The following is an 18,796-nucleotide window of genomic DNA, read 5'->3' as shown; positions in this document are numbered from 1 at the left end:
AACCTTAAGTATACATTGCAAGTACTGTTTGAAATAAATACACATTTATTTTTGCACAAAATGCAAAAAGCAGCTAATTTGACCCCGTTCTCCCCTAATAGCTTAACACGAATTTTAGATGCACTTTGAGGCTGCAACAGCTCATTTTCCATCGATAAACAAACCTCTTCAAGAATACATGTAAATACATCTAAAGCTTATATGGCCAGAAAAGCTATGGGGGGAGATGGCGGAGTGAATCCAGCCTTCATTTCTCACCTCTAAGGCGTCGGTGTCACAGTCTCCCTCCTCCGGTCCTTTCCAGGCCTCCTCTGTTATGCTGTTGACCAGATCGCAGAACCTGCCGAGAAACGCCAGGTCAGTCCCATCTCACATAAGGAACACACACATACTGTAGCTGCGTTAGTGTAGTTCAATATACATTTATATTTTAGGCATTTCACTGATCCTATCTAGAGTGACTTACTGTACAATAAACACAACTGGTCTTATCCAGAGGGGGTTACAGTAAGTTTACATGCACACCTCGCACACACACGTACATACAGTATAATGACCTTTACTGTTCTCACTACAAGCTGTGAAATAGCACAACGCCTCGTCATGCTGTCACACACCACATGCCTGCAGGTGCTCTGTATATCCAACACACGTGTACATGTGCGAGCACACACACATCTACACACACATCCACGCACAGCAATGCCTGAGAGCAAGCAGGTACACTCAGACGGTCTGTTTTGCTTTCTCTCTCTCCCTCGCTCGCAATCTCTTCCCTTTTACCTCTTTCTCTCTCTACCCCCCCCCCCCCCCCCAATCCCTTCTCCCCTCTGTACTGTGGGGAGTACAACAGCGTCATGAACAACAGCAGGCGTGACTCACTGACTCTCACCCGCTAGAATTGGGACTGAGAGTGCTCTGAGCCTCTGATGTGCGAGACACAAGTCTGAACACTCAGTCCTCCTCTACAGAGAGGAACAGGGTGCTGATGGGATCAAACAAGCTGTGTTGGTGGGACATTTCCCTCCTGAGGAGAGCGCCGTCATGAGCGCCTCGACTAGGGATGAAAAGCATACATTTGAAAAGCTTGATTGATTTGTTTTTTGGTGGTTGTTTAACTTGTAACAATCACTTACTGGAAGTTATAGTTTGCCTACCTTTTTATTTACCATTACACCACTAAGTAGAACCCATGTGCAGTGAGTGAATTTCCAACACCCCAATTCAGGCCCGGGGAAGTCATTACTGTTAATGTAATGGCTTCCCATTCATGTAATAAACCATTAACATAATAACAATTTGCACTTAATAGTGCAATAATCCTGTTAATGCAGTAAATTTCCCATTAATGTAATAAAAGTCCTGTTAACTGAATAATGATTACATTACTGGGTTTTATGACATTAACGAAAAAGATTGAGTCAATCAAGTTACAATAATCACCCGAGTCCTCTTCTATACATATTCATCCCTTTTTCAGATGTAGCACCACCGTTAATAACCAATTTGTGTATTGAATTTTGACTGGTATTAGATCATCAGTTTTTTTTTTTTTTCAAACCTGAAAATGTCAAATTTCTCATTAATATAATAAAACCAAACAACTGACAGCAGTGCATTCTTGAAGAAACTCGGTGTTAAAGGAGCACTGAGACAGACATAGCAGAAGGACTAACTTTTTACAGTGCATCTCTGTGCAAAAGTAGATCTGGAAGTCCTCTGCGTTGTGCAGTACGTAGAGGAACGCACTGCGCTCGTCGAACTTGGAGATGCTGAGGAGAAAGGGTGGACACTGTTAGTTAGTGCAGAAGGCCTGTGAGGCCAGAACAGGTGCCATGCAGAGACAATGCAGTGAAATGTCTGAATGAGGCCTTTCACTGGAAGTACTGCATCAATCGTCAAGTCTCCGGCATGAAAAAGAGGGATGCTTGGATGTTTATTCTATCAAAACACAAACCACACAATATACGCATGCATTTTATTATTCTTCCCATGCACAGAATCTAATTGCAAGGGCTAGACAAACATATAATCTTGCTGATATATGGGTTTACTGATAGATGGGACTGATATTAGCAGTAGTAGCAGTTGTAGTAACTGTAGTGATAGTAGTAGTAGTTGTAGTGATAGTGGTAGGAGCAGCAGTAGTAGTAGAGTCTTAGTGTCCCATGGTCTAAATGCAGTTTCAGACAAGAATAAATTCTTCGAGAAACACGGAATACTTCCCCAATTAAAAAAAAACACAATTTTAGCATGAAAATTGACAGCAAAGATACTGAATACTGGCACAGAATACCAGCTACCAGCAGTGTCGACCCAACAGTTAAATGGAAACTTATATCATCTGGGGAGGAGCGCCGAGCCAAGTCCCAGCCGCCGTGCCAAGGCCGGAGCTGCCGAGCCAGAGAACAGAGTGCCTGTATTTGCGGTGGTATTGTTGCTCCTAGAGCTGCTATTGTGTCCTGCTGACTGTCTGCAGGGTGAGTGGGCACCGAGAATGAGACGTTCCCTAGCAACATGTGAGCGAAGCCCTCCGCTTCCCCGATCTGACACTGAATTCCTTTGAGGACGGTGGAAGAGGAGGAGCGGAGCGGGCCGAACACGTTTTGACTGTAGGATTGACTGCATTAATACGGCAACCTGTAACACAGCCGGGAGTTTTTGAAAGATGAACAGCTAGTAGTGCGCATATCCAAGTCTGCCTGATGAATATATCTGATATGGTGACTGGCTTTTTACAATGCTTCTCTGCATGCATAGACATTGTTAATGTGAATACAATGCACATATTTCAGATTTTTGGTACATTTTCATTTTTTTCTTTGTCTTTGTATGCGCTTCTGCTATTATTGCACATTACTGCATACCTTCATACATGCTGTAATTCATATATTTCTTCTTAATATGTTCTAGTGTTGTAACCGTCAGTGAAGTTATGTTTAAATACCCTCCATTTGCTCTATTCTTATTTATATTCTATTTTCTTTGCTGTATCCTGTTACTAATTGCTGCTGCCACAACCCAATTTCCCCACAGGGACCATTTAAGTTCTTATTCACTGATAATGGGTTATGGCCTGGGGCGGCAAACTGAGCATGGTGAGAGTTAAGTAGCTGTATGTACATGAAGAGTGGCAGGGAGTGGTTTGAAGGGATGGTGCCCTCCCTTTGATGGCAGAAATGATTCAGGACATTCCCCCTGGTTATCTGTGACTTTTAAAGGGGAGCAAAACAGCTATTTACCAACCCACCATCGCCTATGTTAAACTGAAATGATAGTGTACTTGAAGATAGATGCCACTGACCTGACGCCTCGTACTGATGTGGCGCTGAAGTTCCACTCATGGATCCCCTTGTGCTGTAGGCGAGAGCAGATGACATCATTAAAGGAATACACAGAGTTTTTTGGAGAGTGGGCTTTTGGTCAGCTCATCTGTTAAGTTATGAGAACACAGACACCAAAATCATGTGTCCCTGGTAGATCATTGGCTCCGGTGCTCCATGCTAACACTTTAGCATACACTATGTTGAGTGACAGTAGGCAGCTACCATTATCCAAAGGAAGAAGACTCACCTTTTAGGAATAAAAAGTTGTTAGCTGTATTTATTATATGGCCTGTAGATTCAAACGATTTAAAAATGAAACATCATTAACTCACTATAGCTGATGTCACCAGGTTTATTTTTGGAACTATTTTATGAGCAACCATGTATTCATCCATTTTTAGCTGTACACAGTCTCCCATTGCTCACCACCTTCATTTCCTATGTAAACAGGGAAAGTAGTTTAAAACAGTACGTTATTTTTTATCATATTTTATGTAAATTTTACCAATCTCTTCCACAAAACTGCCAGACTTAGCGGCATATCATTTAACATGACTTACCATTTAGCTTTAGAGCTGCTACTAGTTCTCATTTTCTTATTTTTGAGATAAAGCTAGTGGCTTACCATCACTCAACATAGTGTATGCTAAAGTGTTAGCATGGAGCCAATGATCTACATGGGTGATTTTGGTGTCAAGTTGACCAATGGGCCAATTTTCAACAACACAGTGTATTCCTTTAAGACTGAAAGCTTAACGTTGCTGCTGATTGCCTATCAAGCCATTTGACTAAACACATCCAGACAGGCAGGGTTGGCATTAGAAATGACAGACAGTGTGGAAAACAGAAGAACAAAGTCAGAGCGAGTGTCTGTGTGTAACAATGTCTGGCTGCCAGTGCCCTTCTGAAGCTTTGCATCTTTTTATGGATTTGAGAGGAGCTGGATGGTTTTTTTTTTCCAATTGTTGCATGTTTTGGATGTTTTACAGTGTGTTCTCAAAGGTCTGGCTTTATACCAGTGTCAGGAAATATGTCAGCTGCAAATTACAGTAAAAAAAAAAATGGGAAAGTTGAAAAAAGCAGAATTGGGGAGTCAAGGTTTCTGGATGACACAAATGATAGGCTTTTCCTGCAGTCAGACACACACCTTATCATCGGGAGCCACATGCCAGATGGACACCGTGTTGTCGTCCACATCCTTGTTTATGGACAAGTATGAAGGCTGGTACACTTTCGTAGGCTCCAATATCAACACCTGGGGAAGAGATAAAAACATCTATTGGGATTTTTGCACACCTGGCACACTCTTGGACCAGTTGGGGGGGTTTAGCTGGGGTCACTTACGGGGAAGCGGACGGAGGAGACGTCTTTCTTGGTGGCCTCTACCAGGAAGTCCATCCAGAAGTCCACCAGCTCCTGCTTGGGGGCCGGCTGCTCCACGCCGGGCTTCTTGAAGTGCTGGTAGATCAGGATGGTCTCCACCAGTGAGCGCAGATACCTGGGAATCAACCAGGGAGACGCACACAGACCGAGATTCACCAACTGTGAACTGAGAAATGCATAACCTGAATCTGAACGCATCTGTGTCTTTGTGAGTTAAACTAATGCCTGTTTCTAGTCGCGTTTCACAAAATTTCAGGAGGCCAGGCTTGTAATATCCAGCAAACATCTATGTAAAGAGAGAGAGGGCTATTCAAATGAGCAAAACATTTCTATTTTCCCAGTGCAATAAACCAAATGCTTGCACAATGGCGACAGGTGGCCGCTGTGATTTCAAGGCAAAGCAAAAGTATACTTCAATACAGGCATCGCTGGAGATGGATGAGGCCTAAAAATGTTGTAATAATCCATGAGAGCGGCTTATGCGCGTTCGCACCAGACGGGGGCTTTGAGTTTGAAGAGCTTCTCGGAGGCCTGGATGACCCGGGTGTTGTCGCAGGCCAGGATGCTGGCCCCCAGGAAGAAGCCCACGTCCCAGTAGCTCTGCAGCTTGTCCAGGCTGCCCTTCTTGCCCAGCAGGCTGCTCAGCTTCACTCCTGCAACACAGCGAGAAAGAGGCAAAGGGTTTTTTTGTCCATACAGGGAAGCCCAGGTTTTGTGTTATTGTGTTTACCCTTGGGCCGTGTCCAAGAGAGATTTTCAGGTAGACAAGGTGCCTAGGGAGAACATTACCAGCCCAAACCTGCCTTTACAGTTTGCCACTGTATTTTTTAAGAGATTACAGGTAATGGTGATAACGTTCTTGGCCGCGACCTGCCGCTACACGTTCTGCAACAGCCTGCAGCACGACCGAAGGCCTGTGAGAGGAGGGTGGGGGGGGGGGGGGTCGCGCCGATGAGGTAAGCAGGGTCTAGAGAGATGGACGGGTGGGGCTCGTTCTCGGCCGGCTTCCCAGGCCCGCCCCGCCCCGTTTCTCGCATTCCTGAGCTACTCCCGAGCCTCGGATTTCACGGCTGAAGCAGGAGGATCGGGAACAAAAGCCCCGACAGCATGCTCGTTTAGCAGAACAGAGAGGGAGACGTCGCCGCGTATAATTCAATTTCGCTATATCAGCCTCTGACGCCTCCGTTCAGCTCTCTCACCCAGGCTTGCCTGCACGGATGAAAAAGCTTTCTAACCGGCCATGTTAGACACCTGGATGGATATTATTGATCATGAAGGACTGTTGCAGTGCGGGGAGAGAACAGAGGTCGGTTACTCAACGCTTAGTCAGCAGGCTTAATGGAACGGAATGGAGCAGCAGCCAAGTCCGCGGCATAGTCAGCTCAAAAAGGCACATCGCTGATACCAGGGATGATACAAATACACAGACTATTATCCACTCACCCACTTTGCGCAGCTCGAACGAGGCGTCAAACTGGTGTCCCGCTGCCAAGAGTAGAACGGCATAGTTGATACCAGAGTGTAGTGTCGGTTCTGACTCAAAACCCTTTTTAAACCTGAGAGGAGAGGAATATTAAAAAAAAAAAAAAAGACTGTTACAAGCGTTATATCCACAAAATGCGTCATTCCAAATCCCAGCGATAACGGACATTCTGAAGACATTTCAAGTTTCAAAACAATTATAGCCGTATTGAGAACTGCTAACTGCAACTGTGAGCGCACGCACAAAACAAGAAATTTCATTTGTTTAATGAGCAATCTGTTCTGCTGAGGGAAGGGGGGGGGGGGTGCAAATATTATTAGAAGTGCGTGCCAAGTTGTGACAGGGAACTGAAAATGACAGCCAGATGGGAGCTCTACGAGACGGGCGCCGCATTGGATCGACGAAGATATCTTAAAAAGCAATTTCCAGAAGAAGGCAATCAGCAGCTTTGTATTATTACCGCGCCGTTATGAGTCAACTTCCGTCGGCCCCTGAAGCTTCTCTTCCCAGATGACAGCTGTGCCTCATTAAGAGAAGGTAACTCCTCACCTCTGGCTGAGGGTGAGGGTGAGACCTCGCTTTCTATCTACACTCTGAATCCACTTTATTAGGTACACCACCAGGTAAGGACCTCCAGAACAGCCGGAATTATTCAAGGCCGGGATTCAGCGAAGTGCTAGAAATGAAAGGCATCTGCAGGTTTTTCAGCGACACGTCCCGTTCCGCCTCACCCCAAAGGTCTGTACTGGGTTTAAGATCTGGACTGCACTAAAAGTCACTGTCATGTTCCTGATTCATCATTATCTGGCTGGAAGTTTCCATTTGAAAAAGGCTAGACTTGCACCCGGTCCGCAACAACGTTCAGGTTCGATATGACGTTCAAACGATGTTCCGACGGCACTAAGAGGAACTGAAGTGAGCCAAGGAACACACCACACCATGACACCGCCAGCAGCCTGTACTGATGACACCAGGCGGGATGGATCCGTGGATATTCATGCTGTTAACCTGCCATCGTATGTCGCAACAGAAACCAGGATTCATCAGACCAGGCGGTGGTTTTCCACTCTCCAATCACCCAGGTTTCGTGATCACATGCCCACTATTACATCCCGGTAATGGTTGTTTCTGAGATGCTGGAACATTCAAAGTCACCTAAATCCTGCGTCTTTCCCAATTGTAACATTTAGTGAAACACAAACTGAACTTCTAAACCCTGGCTGCAAGCTTTATACTTTTGCTGTTTATTTATACGTGACTCACTATCTGGAGGAGCCAGGTGCATGAACAGAGAGGTGCATCTAATAAAGTGGCCAGTGAGTGGATATTTAAATGCACCCTCTGTGTACTTGAAGTGGATTCTGACTGTAGATATATACAGTATATAATTACACATACACATTCCCTCTCTCTCTCACCAGTGTGTGCCGCTATCTCTGCTCTGCGTGTCGGTGAAGTGCGACTCCAGGAACATGTCCTTGTAGATGCGTCCCACCAGGCAGTAGATATCGGAGGCTACCTGCTCCTCGCCCTCCACCAGGGGCAGCATGATGTCCAGGGCCTTCTGTCTGTCGCCCGGCAGGTTCCTCCTAGACACACACACACACAAACAACACACACACACACAAAGTCAGGAAGGAGGTAAACGGAGGGAGGTGGACGCAAACTGAGGTGAAGAGGCGTTCCGAGGTCCAGTTAAAATCCTTCAACCCAACTGATGCAGTAAAGCGAAAGCCAATCAGCTTCGAGCTAGACTCCATCCAGGAACCTGTACATTTCTCCCTCCGCCTAATATTTACAGGAGGGAAAATTGCCATTGGGGATGACTGAATCCAATAATATAAATCAAAAAGCTTATAAAAGATTCCCCAAAGACGACATTGGTGGTGCTGCTGCCAAGCCTGGTGCACACTGATTAAAATGCCAGCATGATAGAATAAAGAATATATCATGCTGAAAGATCTACATTGTCTCATCAAGAAAGATGTCAGCCAAAACCACACATCATGCTGGTTGGAGTATAGAAAGATATCAACGAAAAACCACTAATGGTTGGTCTGTCACTCTGCTGCTTTCTATTGTGTCACGCGTGTCATCAAGCCTGTTTGCATGTCACCACACCACCACCGCCATGTCACCGCCTATTTTTCAAGTCAAGTGATCACATTCATGGGTAAAGCCGCGCAGGATTTTGCCTCGTTTCCTGTGTGAATGCACAGGAAGAAAAATAACCACCGGTAGAAAACCCCCCCCAATGTTTTCAAAAAAGAATGACTTTTTTTTTTCTTCATGGAGCCCAATCATTTTGATGCTATTTACTATGAAGTGCAGTATACTATGAGTTTATTTCATAAAGATGCGTGCACGCATGTAATAATGTAATAATGTATAATGTAAGTATATTTATATAAAGAATGAAAACAGTAAATGGATGAATACTCACAAAGTATTCTTTGGTTCCACAAAGTAATCATTGCTTTGCACCAACTGTTTGAAAATTAGCAAGAGCAGCAGGATGTGTGTGTATGTGTGTGTGTGTGTGTGTGTGTGTGTGTGCACAATATGTGTTGCTATGACTCACTCATAGCACGTTTCGCAGAGGGGTGTGGAAATGAGAGTGCATTAATAAGCAATGGGCCCGCTACTCTGTATATGCGTGTATGTATGAATGTATGAGTGTGCGAGTGAGTATGTGTGTGAGTATATAATTATGTGTGTGTGTGTGTGTGTGTGTGTGTGTGTGTGTGTGTGTGTGTGTGTGTGTGTGTGTGTGTGTGTGTGTGTGTATCTAGGGAACACTGCATAGCTATTGTTATGGGACAGTGATTCTTGGCAGAGAGGAGGCCATTAGGAGTCTACAGCTTAAATTACTGAGGTTACTGGGTTCACTAACAGCCCTGCCACCTTATTCTTTCAGTGTGAGGCTGAAAACCGTATTACAGTAGATGATTCAGGTACTGGAAATTCAAATGGTGAATAAAAAAAAGAAATAAACTGGCATGAGAAAGCTGTTATACCCGACCTGTAAGGAAATCATTAAGGAGGAACGCTTTATCATGAGTAACCTTTTCAAAATCAAGTGAGATAAGAGCATTACCAAATGAACTGCACTCTCTACAAGTGTGAATTTGTTGAATTTCACTCTTTACTTCAAATAATAATCTGTGACATTCTTATATAAATATATGTCCAGTGCCAGAAACACCACAGCAATGAGGCTGAGCAGCAAAGATGGAAACAAAATGAAAAAACAAAACAAAGATAAGGTCACAGATTACCACTTCCACCCTCATATCCTCTTACACTGTTATACATCATCAATCTGTGATGTTCAACACGTCCCCGGAGGACTTCAGCTCGTGATTTCCTACATTTCCCAGAATGCCTTTCAAACTCCACTGTAGCTTGCGTGGGAAATATCTCAGCATGACTTCACGTTGTCTACGTTTGGCCCGTTATCCATAGGAATAAGAAGAGTACACAATGGACCCAGAGATGCAAAGTACATCACCGATAGCTGTTTAACAGTATTTCAGTGGATTTTTCATTTAAAGCAAATGATTTTTGCATGCATTTTTAAAATTTCACCACCAGGGCCTTTCTGCAGCTCAATTATATTACACAGCGCTTTCCTGGGAAGTCGACAAAGAAGTCTCACATAGCCGCGATGCGTAATAGTCATGAAAAAAAAGAAAAAAAAAAAGAAAAAGTCTGGTAAACATAACACGACTCCTCTCCGGAGCGGCGAGGTTAAATAAAACATATGAGCTGAACAACTATTACCATGGAGACCATCCAGAGGGAATGGCGCTGAGGGAGACGAGACCTGTTCTCTCTCTTTATACATCTCTCTCTCTCTCTTTCTTTCTTCTCTCCGGAGTGCTGATGGGTACTTGGATGGAGGAGAGCTATGACTCAGCCCTCTCCTCTCTCGCGGGCTGTAATGGGTGGCGTGCGGCGGGGCTCGGAGCGGCGTTCGGAGCTCACGTGCCCCGCCGCCTGCCGCGTCGCACGCAGAGGCCCGGAGCCAATTAGTCCGCACACTTCAGCCTGACGGATTCATTAGGAAGCGGAGCGCCCGTTTAAGATCAATCAGGGTTTAGTACCGCTGCGTATCGATCGTCTCTGGCACTGGGTGTGGGCTGTGCACTGCTGAGTCACTGTCCGATGAAAAGACTCAAGGCAACCCTTTATACAACTCTCCTTCAGAACAGAAATGAACATCTTTATTGTCCAACCTGCTATAACCTCAATATCTTTAAATTTTTTACCTTTTTTTCTGCCCAGAAAGCAACGTATTCAGTCTTTCTCCCAGAAATGTATTCTTGGCAGGGTGGAAAAACATCTTCATTGAAACACAGAAAAGTGTTCTAAATATTTCACTAATTCAGGTTAAGGCCTCCCATAGAAAGTCTAGTATTATATATATCAATTCCCCAATATGCAATCAATCAAAATGCATCATATACATCATATCAGAAGTGGACAGAACGAAGATATCTTGAGCAATATCCAAAATGTATTATAATATTATTGCAATGCTTTCTCACCAATATATTGCGATATTTTGGCGGGACATTTGATATTCACGATTTTCAATATTATCGAATATCGGGCCCAAGCCTTTCAGATCACCTACAACTTAAAGCTGCATTCACTAAGATTGAAATGCGGACCATGTAGAACCAACCATGATACGCATTATGTTGAATATGGATGTAATGTGCAGGTCGGGTAAAAAAAATGGGGAACCATGCAGACTACCCACTGAATTATTTCCTTTGACGTAACTGTATTGTGGCTTCTACATGGTCTGCACTCAAATCACCACAGCTGACGGTCCATCACATACTATATCTAGTGTAGTTTCAGTGATTCATCTCATCTCAAACAAAGGAGTTTGAGATGTGTCACTGAACGCTTATGATATGAATCGGCCTCCAAAACTATTCTTAATGGGTCGCCTTGAGCTTGTAAAGGCAATATCACATCCCTGGTAATGGGCTAGACGGCAACAGAGAGTTGCAGAGCACACGAGCAGCCTGGCACCCTGCAGAAATATTTTTCCGATTGCTGCCAAATTAAAGAACAGCACGCTTTATTGCCTTTGGAGGCAGACGCACCGCAAGAACCGCAGGAAGTTTACAAGAGAGGCAGCTGGTGAGAAGCAGGCAGTAAAGAACCTCCTGTGTTGTACATCTGTCTGTTTCCTGAACAGAGCAGCTCCACATGCTCCACACATGCTGCTACTATATTGCTGCTGCCCTGTCATAAACCCCGTAACTCCAGTTTTGGCGATTTTCGTGTTTTCACTTCAATGGAAGGATTACGCGCTCATGTGTAGAACATTTTACCACCCTTGGTGCTCATGAAACCCTTTCAAAAACCCATTGGATGAACTCAAGCACGGCTGTTTTTTCTTAGTTCCTGGCAAGTTGACGTTTTAGAGATTCAGGGGAGGGATAAAGAATGTCTCCACGTGTCATGAAAGCGGCCCGTCTTACCGATTCAGTGCAAAGGCGTAATGGAACTTCACATGGGGATGGGCCACGGGGTCAAAGGTCGGCAGCTTCTCCAGCGTCTCCACCAGCTTCACGATGGATTCGTAATCCTGGAAGACATGCAAGGGGAAAACACGCCGATGAGGTCCCGCTGCGCTTGTTTGTCACTAATGTACCGCGAGACTCTATGGTGTCGATGTACCGTATCTCTGTCACCAATGGCATCAAAACAAAGCACGTTCATCTCTGATTCACTTCGACTCATCGAGGTATCGGGCCCGCTTTGAAGCCGGAGGGAGTGTGTCTGAAGTCCCTTTATCCGTTCTGTCTGAGACTCGACTGTGTGCTTAACACCAAAAGCACTTCAATAATTGAGTGTCCCCTTCATCACATTTTTTTTTTTTTTTTCTTACATAGTCACTATACCCAAAGCGTGTTGAATAATTCAGCACGTCCTCAATGCTTGTTGTTCTCATCAATGATTCATGAGGCTGAGTGCTGCCTATGGTGAGTGGGAGGATCTGCACGGCTGAGTGCCATCGCAGCGCAAAGAGACTAGAGAGCGGAACCCCCCCCCCGTCGTAGCGCCGGGATTTAAGACGAGCACACCAAAAGCTTCGCCCCGGAGCTCTCCACGGGCGGTCTGCGATGGCCGCTCTTTGAGAAGGCGCTACTCGCAAAAAAAAAAAGGGGAGCGCCCTGAAAAGAGGGATGCTGAGGTAGTGAACTCTGTCTGCCTTGTACAGTAGCTTCGTACAGTAGCCAAGGTCAGGGACGCGAGCCCGGCTACCCAGTATCATCTGTACTCTGTCGACAATTTGTTTGAACTTAAGAAGGTTGATTTCCCCTCACATTTTACCCTAGAAACTTTTTTTTTTTTTTTTTGCGATGCTCTGTTGAAAGAAACTTTTTGCCTGTTCCTCTCCAAACAGAAGTTCCATAGAGTTTTGCCCTTGGATGTGCTTGGGATTTGGTGCCGTGCTCAAGGACACTCGGGATTCATAGGGGGGGTTCGAACATGAGACCTTACCATTACAACGAAGCCTTTTGAGACAGTATAATTACTGTAAACAAATGAGACGGCCGCAGAGAAAACTGACAGCCTCTACCGGCCTCTACACTGCATTTTACACTGTATGTGAGATTTGGAGGGAAATCTGTTGGATTGCTTTATGGCACAAAACAGGAAGAGGGCGCTGTTCTTCCAGAGCAAACAGAGCTAAAGCTTCCAGAGTCGGCAGATGGTGGAAGGAGGGAAAGGCCGATGGAAAAACCACTTCCAACATGTTTATCCTCTCCAGTAAACACAAAGAGAAAACTGTTGACTGAAGAAGCAAAGATCCTCCTTGTGACATGAAGCAACAGGGTCTATGGGAAACGTGGTGTTAATTTTGAGAAACACTAGCACTAACAATACCACCGGTGTGGGATAGAGGCTGCCAACTGTTTACACTAAATATACCAATGTATAGCTATTAATTTGACAATGATATAATGAGGTTTAAACATTTTACACGTAGCATTTTTAAATTCTGGACATGCGTTTACCCAATAAACTAAATCCTGATGCCCCCCCCCCCCCCCCAGCTGTACCTGGATGTCCCTGTATGTCAGTAGCAGGTTGATGACGATGTCGGCTGAGAGGCACTCCACGTTGTCCAGCCGCTGTTGGATGCGGCCCAGCTCGGCAGCCAGCTCCATGCCAGTGTACAGCTCCCGAGCTTTGCGGATCTCATTCAGAATCGTCTCACGGAAATACTGGCTGTGGGTGGGGGAGGGGGGGGGACACACACACACACACACGATAAAAGACATGTTCTGCTTAGAAGTATTAGGGGATTGGGAATACATCTAAAGGCTACTTTTTTTATATGTTATGTCATGATGAGGCTTCCTTTTGAAACTGGCGTTGGCGGCAGAATGGTGTGAGCACACTTAAGGTTCGACTGATATGGGTCTTTGAAGGCCTCTGGCAATATTTCTGGATTGAAGCCGCTGATATATTTAGTGTTTATTTTGTATATTATATCCATGCCAAAACAATCAGTTCCAAAAACACTATGATTCATTGTTCTCTCCGGAATTCTATTCTTATCAGGGTGGAAAAGCCTCTGAAACAGCATTTAGACCATCATGGGACACTAAAACTTTCCATTGGAAGCCACTGAAAGGTGGGTTAGCAGCAGGTTTCACTGCAGGTTTTTACAGACTGAAGCTGTTCAGTAAAATCATATCCTCACCTCCATCAAATCAGCAGTGGGCAACACTGACTAGCTGATATCCAATTTGTATTGAAAGGCCAATGCTGGCCCAATATGTCAACAAACTGATATCGCTCTAGAACCCTAGAACACACAATTACAAACTGAACACATTTGTCACAGGTCTCAGTACCATTTAGATAGAATACATTTCATCTCTGCTTACCTATTATAAATAGCCCGTCATGCCCCTTCACACAATGTACAGTATGCGATCTAGTCAGATACCAGCGATGGCTGACGAGTGAAACCTCACGACTGTGTTCCCTGGTTCTAACTGCTTTGATGCTTGTTTCCAGGAGACAAAATCTTCATCAAAGTGCACAGTCTCTCCGCCTTAAAAAACCTGACTCACTATTCCTGGAACGGAGATTTGGGATGCTGCATCCGCCTATTGGCAGCAAAGCCTAAAATATCACCGCGGCAACTAAGGCGATGTAAACGTTTCAAAAATGTAATTCCCCCACGCGGGTCAAAGTTGAGGGATGCACTAAATAAAAATAATTACGCCGTGTAAAAAATAGGAAGAGTGGGATAATACAACAAACAAAGGCCTATTCTGCTGGTGTTATATAATGAGTGAAGGAACATGAGCACCTGAATGCTGAATTATGTTCTACAGGAAATGGCAGGAAATCTAATTTTCACGCCCTGTTCCTAGTCTGCGTTACACCTATTCCACCTCTCAGCCTCGCTTCAGCGTTCACATCAGCTCGCATGTATACAATGGAACAATCAGTCGTAAACCATCATGTTCTGGAGCAGCAGCAAATTAGAGTGTGAGTTGGCTATGACCCTGCGCAGCACATATCACCTCCTCGTGTGTGTGTGAACACTGTGTTCACACGCTCATACTCCTGAGAGGTGAGATCACACCGGTTTTGCTGCAGCGAGCCAGATGTCAGATAAAAATAATATCTATAATACCCGTTAAGACAATGAGAAATCGCACCATAATTGTGCCATAAAGGCTGTGATAGAACGCTTTGAGGTAGTGCAGTTTTGCCAAAAGAGCTATGACCGGCATTATTTTTCCATTACAGTTTGGTTCTTTATCACATAGATATGTCAATGTTGCTCTTATAACACCTATATATCATGCTTTACCTTTGCCTCAAGTGTCCCCATGACAGTGCAACATTTAAGGCAACATTTATGGCATCACAGATGGACAACATTGCCCTAAGACTAGCAACAGTGATGCTGCATTGACTTCAGAGGATTTACACAGTTCTTCAAAGGCATAACATAAAGATTTCCAAGACTATAGGGAAATAAACTCCTGAGCCCTTATGATTTATATATGTTGACACTTGTGTTAGCATTGTTTACCATCCCTAATAGAAATCAATAGGAACTGCTGGCCGTAAGTGGTATCTATTAGTCCTGTTATTAAGAAAAGTTAAGATGAAACTTTAATGATCTCAGTGGGCAAATTGGGATGTTGCAGCAGTAAATAGTAATGGGATATAGACAAGAAAAAAATAGAATATGAATAAGAGTGGGGAGGTAGTTAAACATGACAAAACCAACAGTTACAACACTAGAACGTATTAAGTTCAAATATAATGAATGAAAACACATGAATTACAGCATGTATGCAAGGTGTGCAAAGTAACAGCAGTAGAACATACTAAGACAAAGAAGCAACAAATAAAAAAAAAAATCTATCTAGGATGTGAAAATATATGGAAAATCAAATATATGCATTGTAGGGACTAATCATTATTAACCTGGGGTCCAGTCCACCCGTCCCCCGGCCCTCCCTGCACTTACTGGGAGTTGGCCTGCGGCACCTTGAGCAGCTGGATGAAGCGGTCCAGCAGGGGCATGCAGATGGGCCCCAGCAGCATCTCGAAGCTGGGCTGCATCAGCTCCGTCAGCCCCTTCATCAGGCTGCTCTCGCAGCAGTACACCTTGTTGTGGGGCGTCACCATGTACGGGATGAAGGTGTAGTTGGCCGAGCATGTCTGCAAGAGGCCGCAAGTCAGAGATGTTTAGAAGAAAGCTGTCGCAGTGCTCAGTGTGTGAAATTGAGGGTTTGGTGTGAAAGGGGCAGTGATATTTTGGCCAGACATTTGGTTTGTATATCATTGGAAAGCTCTTGTTTAACTCTATTTGATGGGCAAAAGAACGCATAAATAACACATGTAATCATAAATAAAATTAAAATAAAGGGGAAAATCCAAAAGACTGCAGTAGCTTTTAATAGAATATACATTTTCTGTATCTTCATCTCTATAAAAAGGTTAAAATGCTCCTATGCTACGTTTCGAATAAAGAAAGCTACAATCACAATCAAAGACGTTTTTGCTCCACTCTAGAATTAGGAAAATGGCACTTACGCCCTCTCACTCTAAACCCTATTGTGTGGCAGCGTTGATTGCAGTGAATATAAGGTCATTTGGATCAGTGAAATTTGCAGAAGTCCACAGTGAACAGTGGCAGCTAGCAGCCATGGCTTCTTATGTGCTGCTTCATGGTCATTGTTTGTTTTTTTCTCTCTCTCAATGCATACACCTAAATTGTTGTAATGCATTATAATAGTGTATAACAGACTAATAACATGCTATGTCTCTTGATGCAATGATTTAGGAACAGGAGTTTATTCTGTTGATTAGGAGCTATCATATGAGTTAATAACCATGTTTACAATGTATTATAAGCAACTTTATAGATGTAAACCTGAAGTAAACAGTTGCCCTGTTCCATCATGTGACTAACCATTCTTTACAAATGATTTAAAGGATACTGTAAAACAGTGCATTGTATAGAGGAAGCAGGCTGCCTGGAGGAAGTCTGAGTTGTTTCCCCTGTTTGAATCAGTTACAGGTAATGACATGAGGCTGAGACTATCTACACAGACAATGGTGTTTATGTGCCGTATGTCTGTGTTCAGCCGGTCTAAAACGGGCAAACCGTCAGGAGGACAGATCTGCAACAGTAGTGACAGTCACATTTAGGAGCTGTCAATCCCACACACACAGGGACTCGCCTTCACGGATTCCACTCAGTCGTGCTGCTCGGCGCTAATGGGAAATCGGCTCGAGCGGGGAGTGGCGGCGCTCACCTGGTGCGGCGCTTCAACCCCGTTATTTTGTGCAGCTGTGGCGTTCGGGGGGGGGGGGTGTAATTTTTGGTTTTGGCTCTCCTCGCCGTTTCGGTTTTAGTTCCAGTTCTCGCACTAAAAACTGGCCTTGTTTGCTTACTTAGCGCTAATTCCAGACATTTGTTTGGGTTTTTGTACGGAGGTGGATTTGCTCCGTATGCGTGCATTTGTTTTAACATCACATATTCTCTTGCAGTGTTGGCGGTGGCCTGCCACTGCTGAATAAATCGAGAGGAAACACGTGCGTGCCGTGTTTGTAGTCGGTACAGAGAGAGGAGAGAGGAGCAGGAAATCCACTATTGATATCCTTGGAGAAATAAGTCCAGATCTGTTCGTGGAGAGCTATTCCCAGAAAAAGACAGATGTGTGCCGGGCGATAGCTGAAAACACAACATAAGAGCGTCAGGAGGCGGTTAGGCTGCTACCCAGCTGCATCCTGAACTGCTTTAATATTCTATTATGGTTTCAGCCTCTGAGAACACACACTGCTGCTGCTGCTGCTGCTGGCAACAGAAAAAAGGAAGTGAAAGGAAGGTGCGGCGATGAAGCAATGAGAGCCCCTCAATAGAGAACGACTTCCTCCTCTGCAGCAGCGGTTCGTGACATCACCGGTAGCGACGTTCAGAAATAAACCGGTGACCTGTGTGCCGGTTAAGGCGCCCGCCAGACACAGGTCGCAAAATCCCGGCGCTATATTTAGCTCGTCTCTGTGCGATCCGCGCCGTCATGGGGATCACATGACGGCGGCGGCGTCACAGGGCGATGCATATTTCATTGCTGGCTGTGGGCCGTTTGAAACCGGTACGCCTTAGAAACCCCCCATGTCGGCCCTCCTGGCTGCTTACAGGTAGCGAGTCCCTGAGCAGCAACAGGAACGCATATGAAAGCACCGGCTAGGAGGGAATGGGTTGAGTGCGACTGAAAGCATGAGTCAGTTATTCAGTCAGTGAGTCACCCGGTTTGTTAGCCTCGCTGTCGGCCCATCTGTCCGTTTGCAGCTACAGCGGGAGCGTACAGGACCTGAGTGCCGTCTCGTTCACCTTTGCAGGGGAGAGCACACGGCGAGCTGACCGTGACATGATGTTAATGATTAGCACTTAATTTTTATGACTGCTCCTACAGTCATTAACCCATTGAGGAAGTAGTCCTCACTACTAGTCAGTCATGGTCTAATACACCCAGGCCTGTAGCGGTGAGATTATACCTGTGGCTTGTGTTACTTGTTCATGTGGTATTTCCACACCAGCTAACAGCACGGGGAAGAGCTGTGCATTAGTAGTAAGACAGAGAGTAGTTATGTGCATTTGCACCAGTGCAGAGGGTAGTTTAGTGCATTTGCACCAGTGCAGAGGGTAGTTAAGTGCACATGCAGCAACACAGAAGGTAGTTAAGTGCATTTGCACCAGTGCAAAGGGTCATTAAGTGCATGTGCAACAACATAGAAGGTAGTTAGGTGCATTTGCACCAGTGCAGAGGGTAGTTAAGTGCATGTGCACAAGTGCAGAGGGTAGTTAAGTGCATGTGCACAAGTGCAGAGGGTAGTTAAGTGCATTTATACAAGTGCAGAGGGTAGTTTAGTGCATTTGCACCAACAGAGGTGCATCTGCTCAAACACAGAAGGTAGTTATGTGCATTTGCACTAGTGCAGAGGGTAGTTTAGTGTATTCGCACCCGTGCAGAGAGTATTTTAGTGCATTTGCACCAGTGCCGAGGGTAGTTAAGTGCATGTGCAG

The 18,796-nt window shown here is 44.8% G+C and overlaps 1 protein-coding gene across 1 annotated transcript in view; it reads right to left on the bottom strand.

Moving 5' to 3' along the window:
• The window catches only part of map3k5 (mitogen-activated protein kinase kinase kinase 5), a 55,448-nt gene that overhangs the window by 18,672 nt on the left and 17,980 nt on the right, over window positions 1–18,796 (bottom strand). The window contains exons 4-14 of the mRNA XM_071524638.1: window positions 15,731–15,924; window positions 13,287–13,455; window positions 11,697–11,803; window positions 7,611–7,781; window positions 6,153–6,265; window positions 5,203–5,362; window positions 4,671–4,824; window positions 4,474–4,581; window positions 3,305–3,357; window positions 1,677–1,772; window positions 259–340 (exon numbers count right to left, since the gene is read on the bottom strand). Coding sequence (XP_071380739.1) covers window positions 259–340; window positions 1,677–1,772; window positions 3,305–3,357; window positions 4,474–4,581; window positions 4,671–4,824; window positions 5,203–5,362; window positions 6,153–6,265; window positions 7,611–7,781; window positions 11,697–11,803; window positions 13,287–13,455; window positions 15,731–15,924 — 1,407 coding nt within the window. The remainder of the gene's footprint in view (window positions 1–258; window positions 341–1,676; window positions 1,773–3,304; window positions 3,358–4,473; window positions 4,582–4,670; window positions 4,825–5,202; window positions 5,363–6,152; window positions 6,266–7,610; window positions 7,782–11,696; window positions 11,804–13,286; window positions 13,456–15,730; window positions 15,925–18,796) is intronic.

Source organism: Centroberyx affinis, unplaced genomic scaffold (assembly GCF_046629955.1).
Source record: "Centroberyx affinis isolate AG114_WGS23_722 - 3 ecotype Tasmania unplaced genomic scaffold, CSIRO-AGI_Caff_v1 ptg001215l_1, whole genome shotgun sequence".
NCBI classification, from domain to species: domain Eukaryota; kingdom Metazoa; phylum Chordata; class Actinopteri; order Beryciformes; family Berycidae; genus Centroberyx; species Centroberyx affinis.
This window is presented reverse-complemented; position numbering and strand designations above follow the sequence as displayed.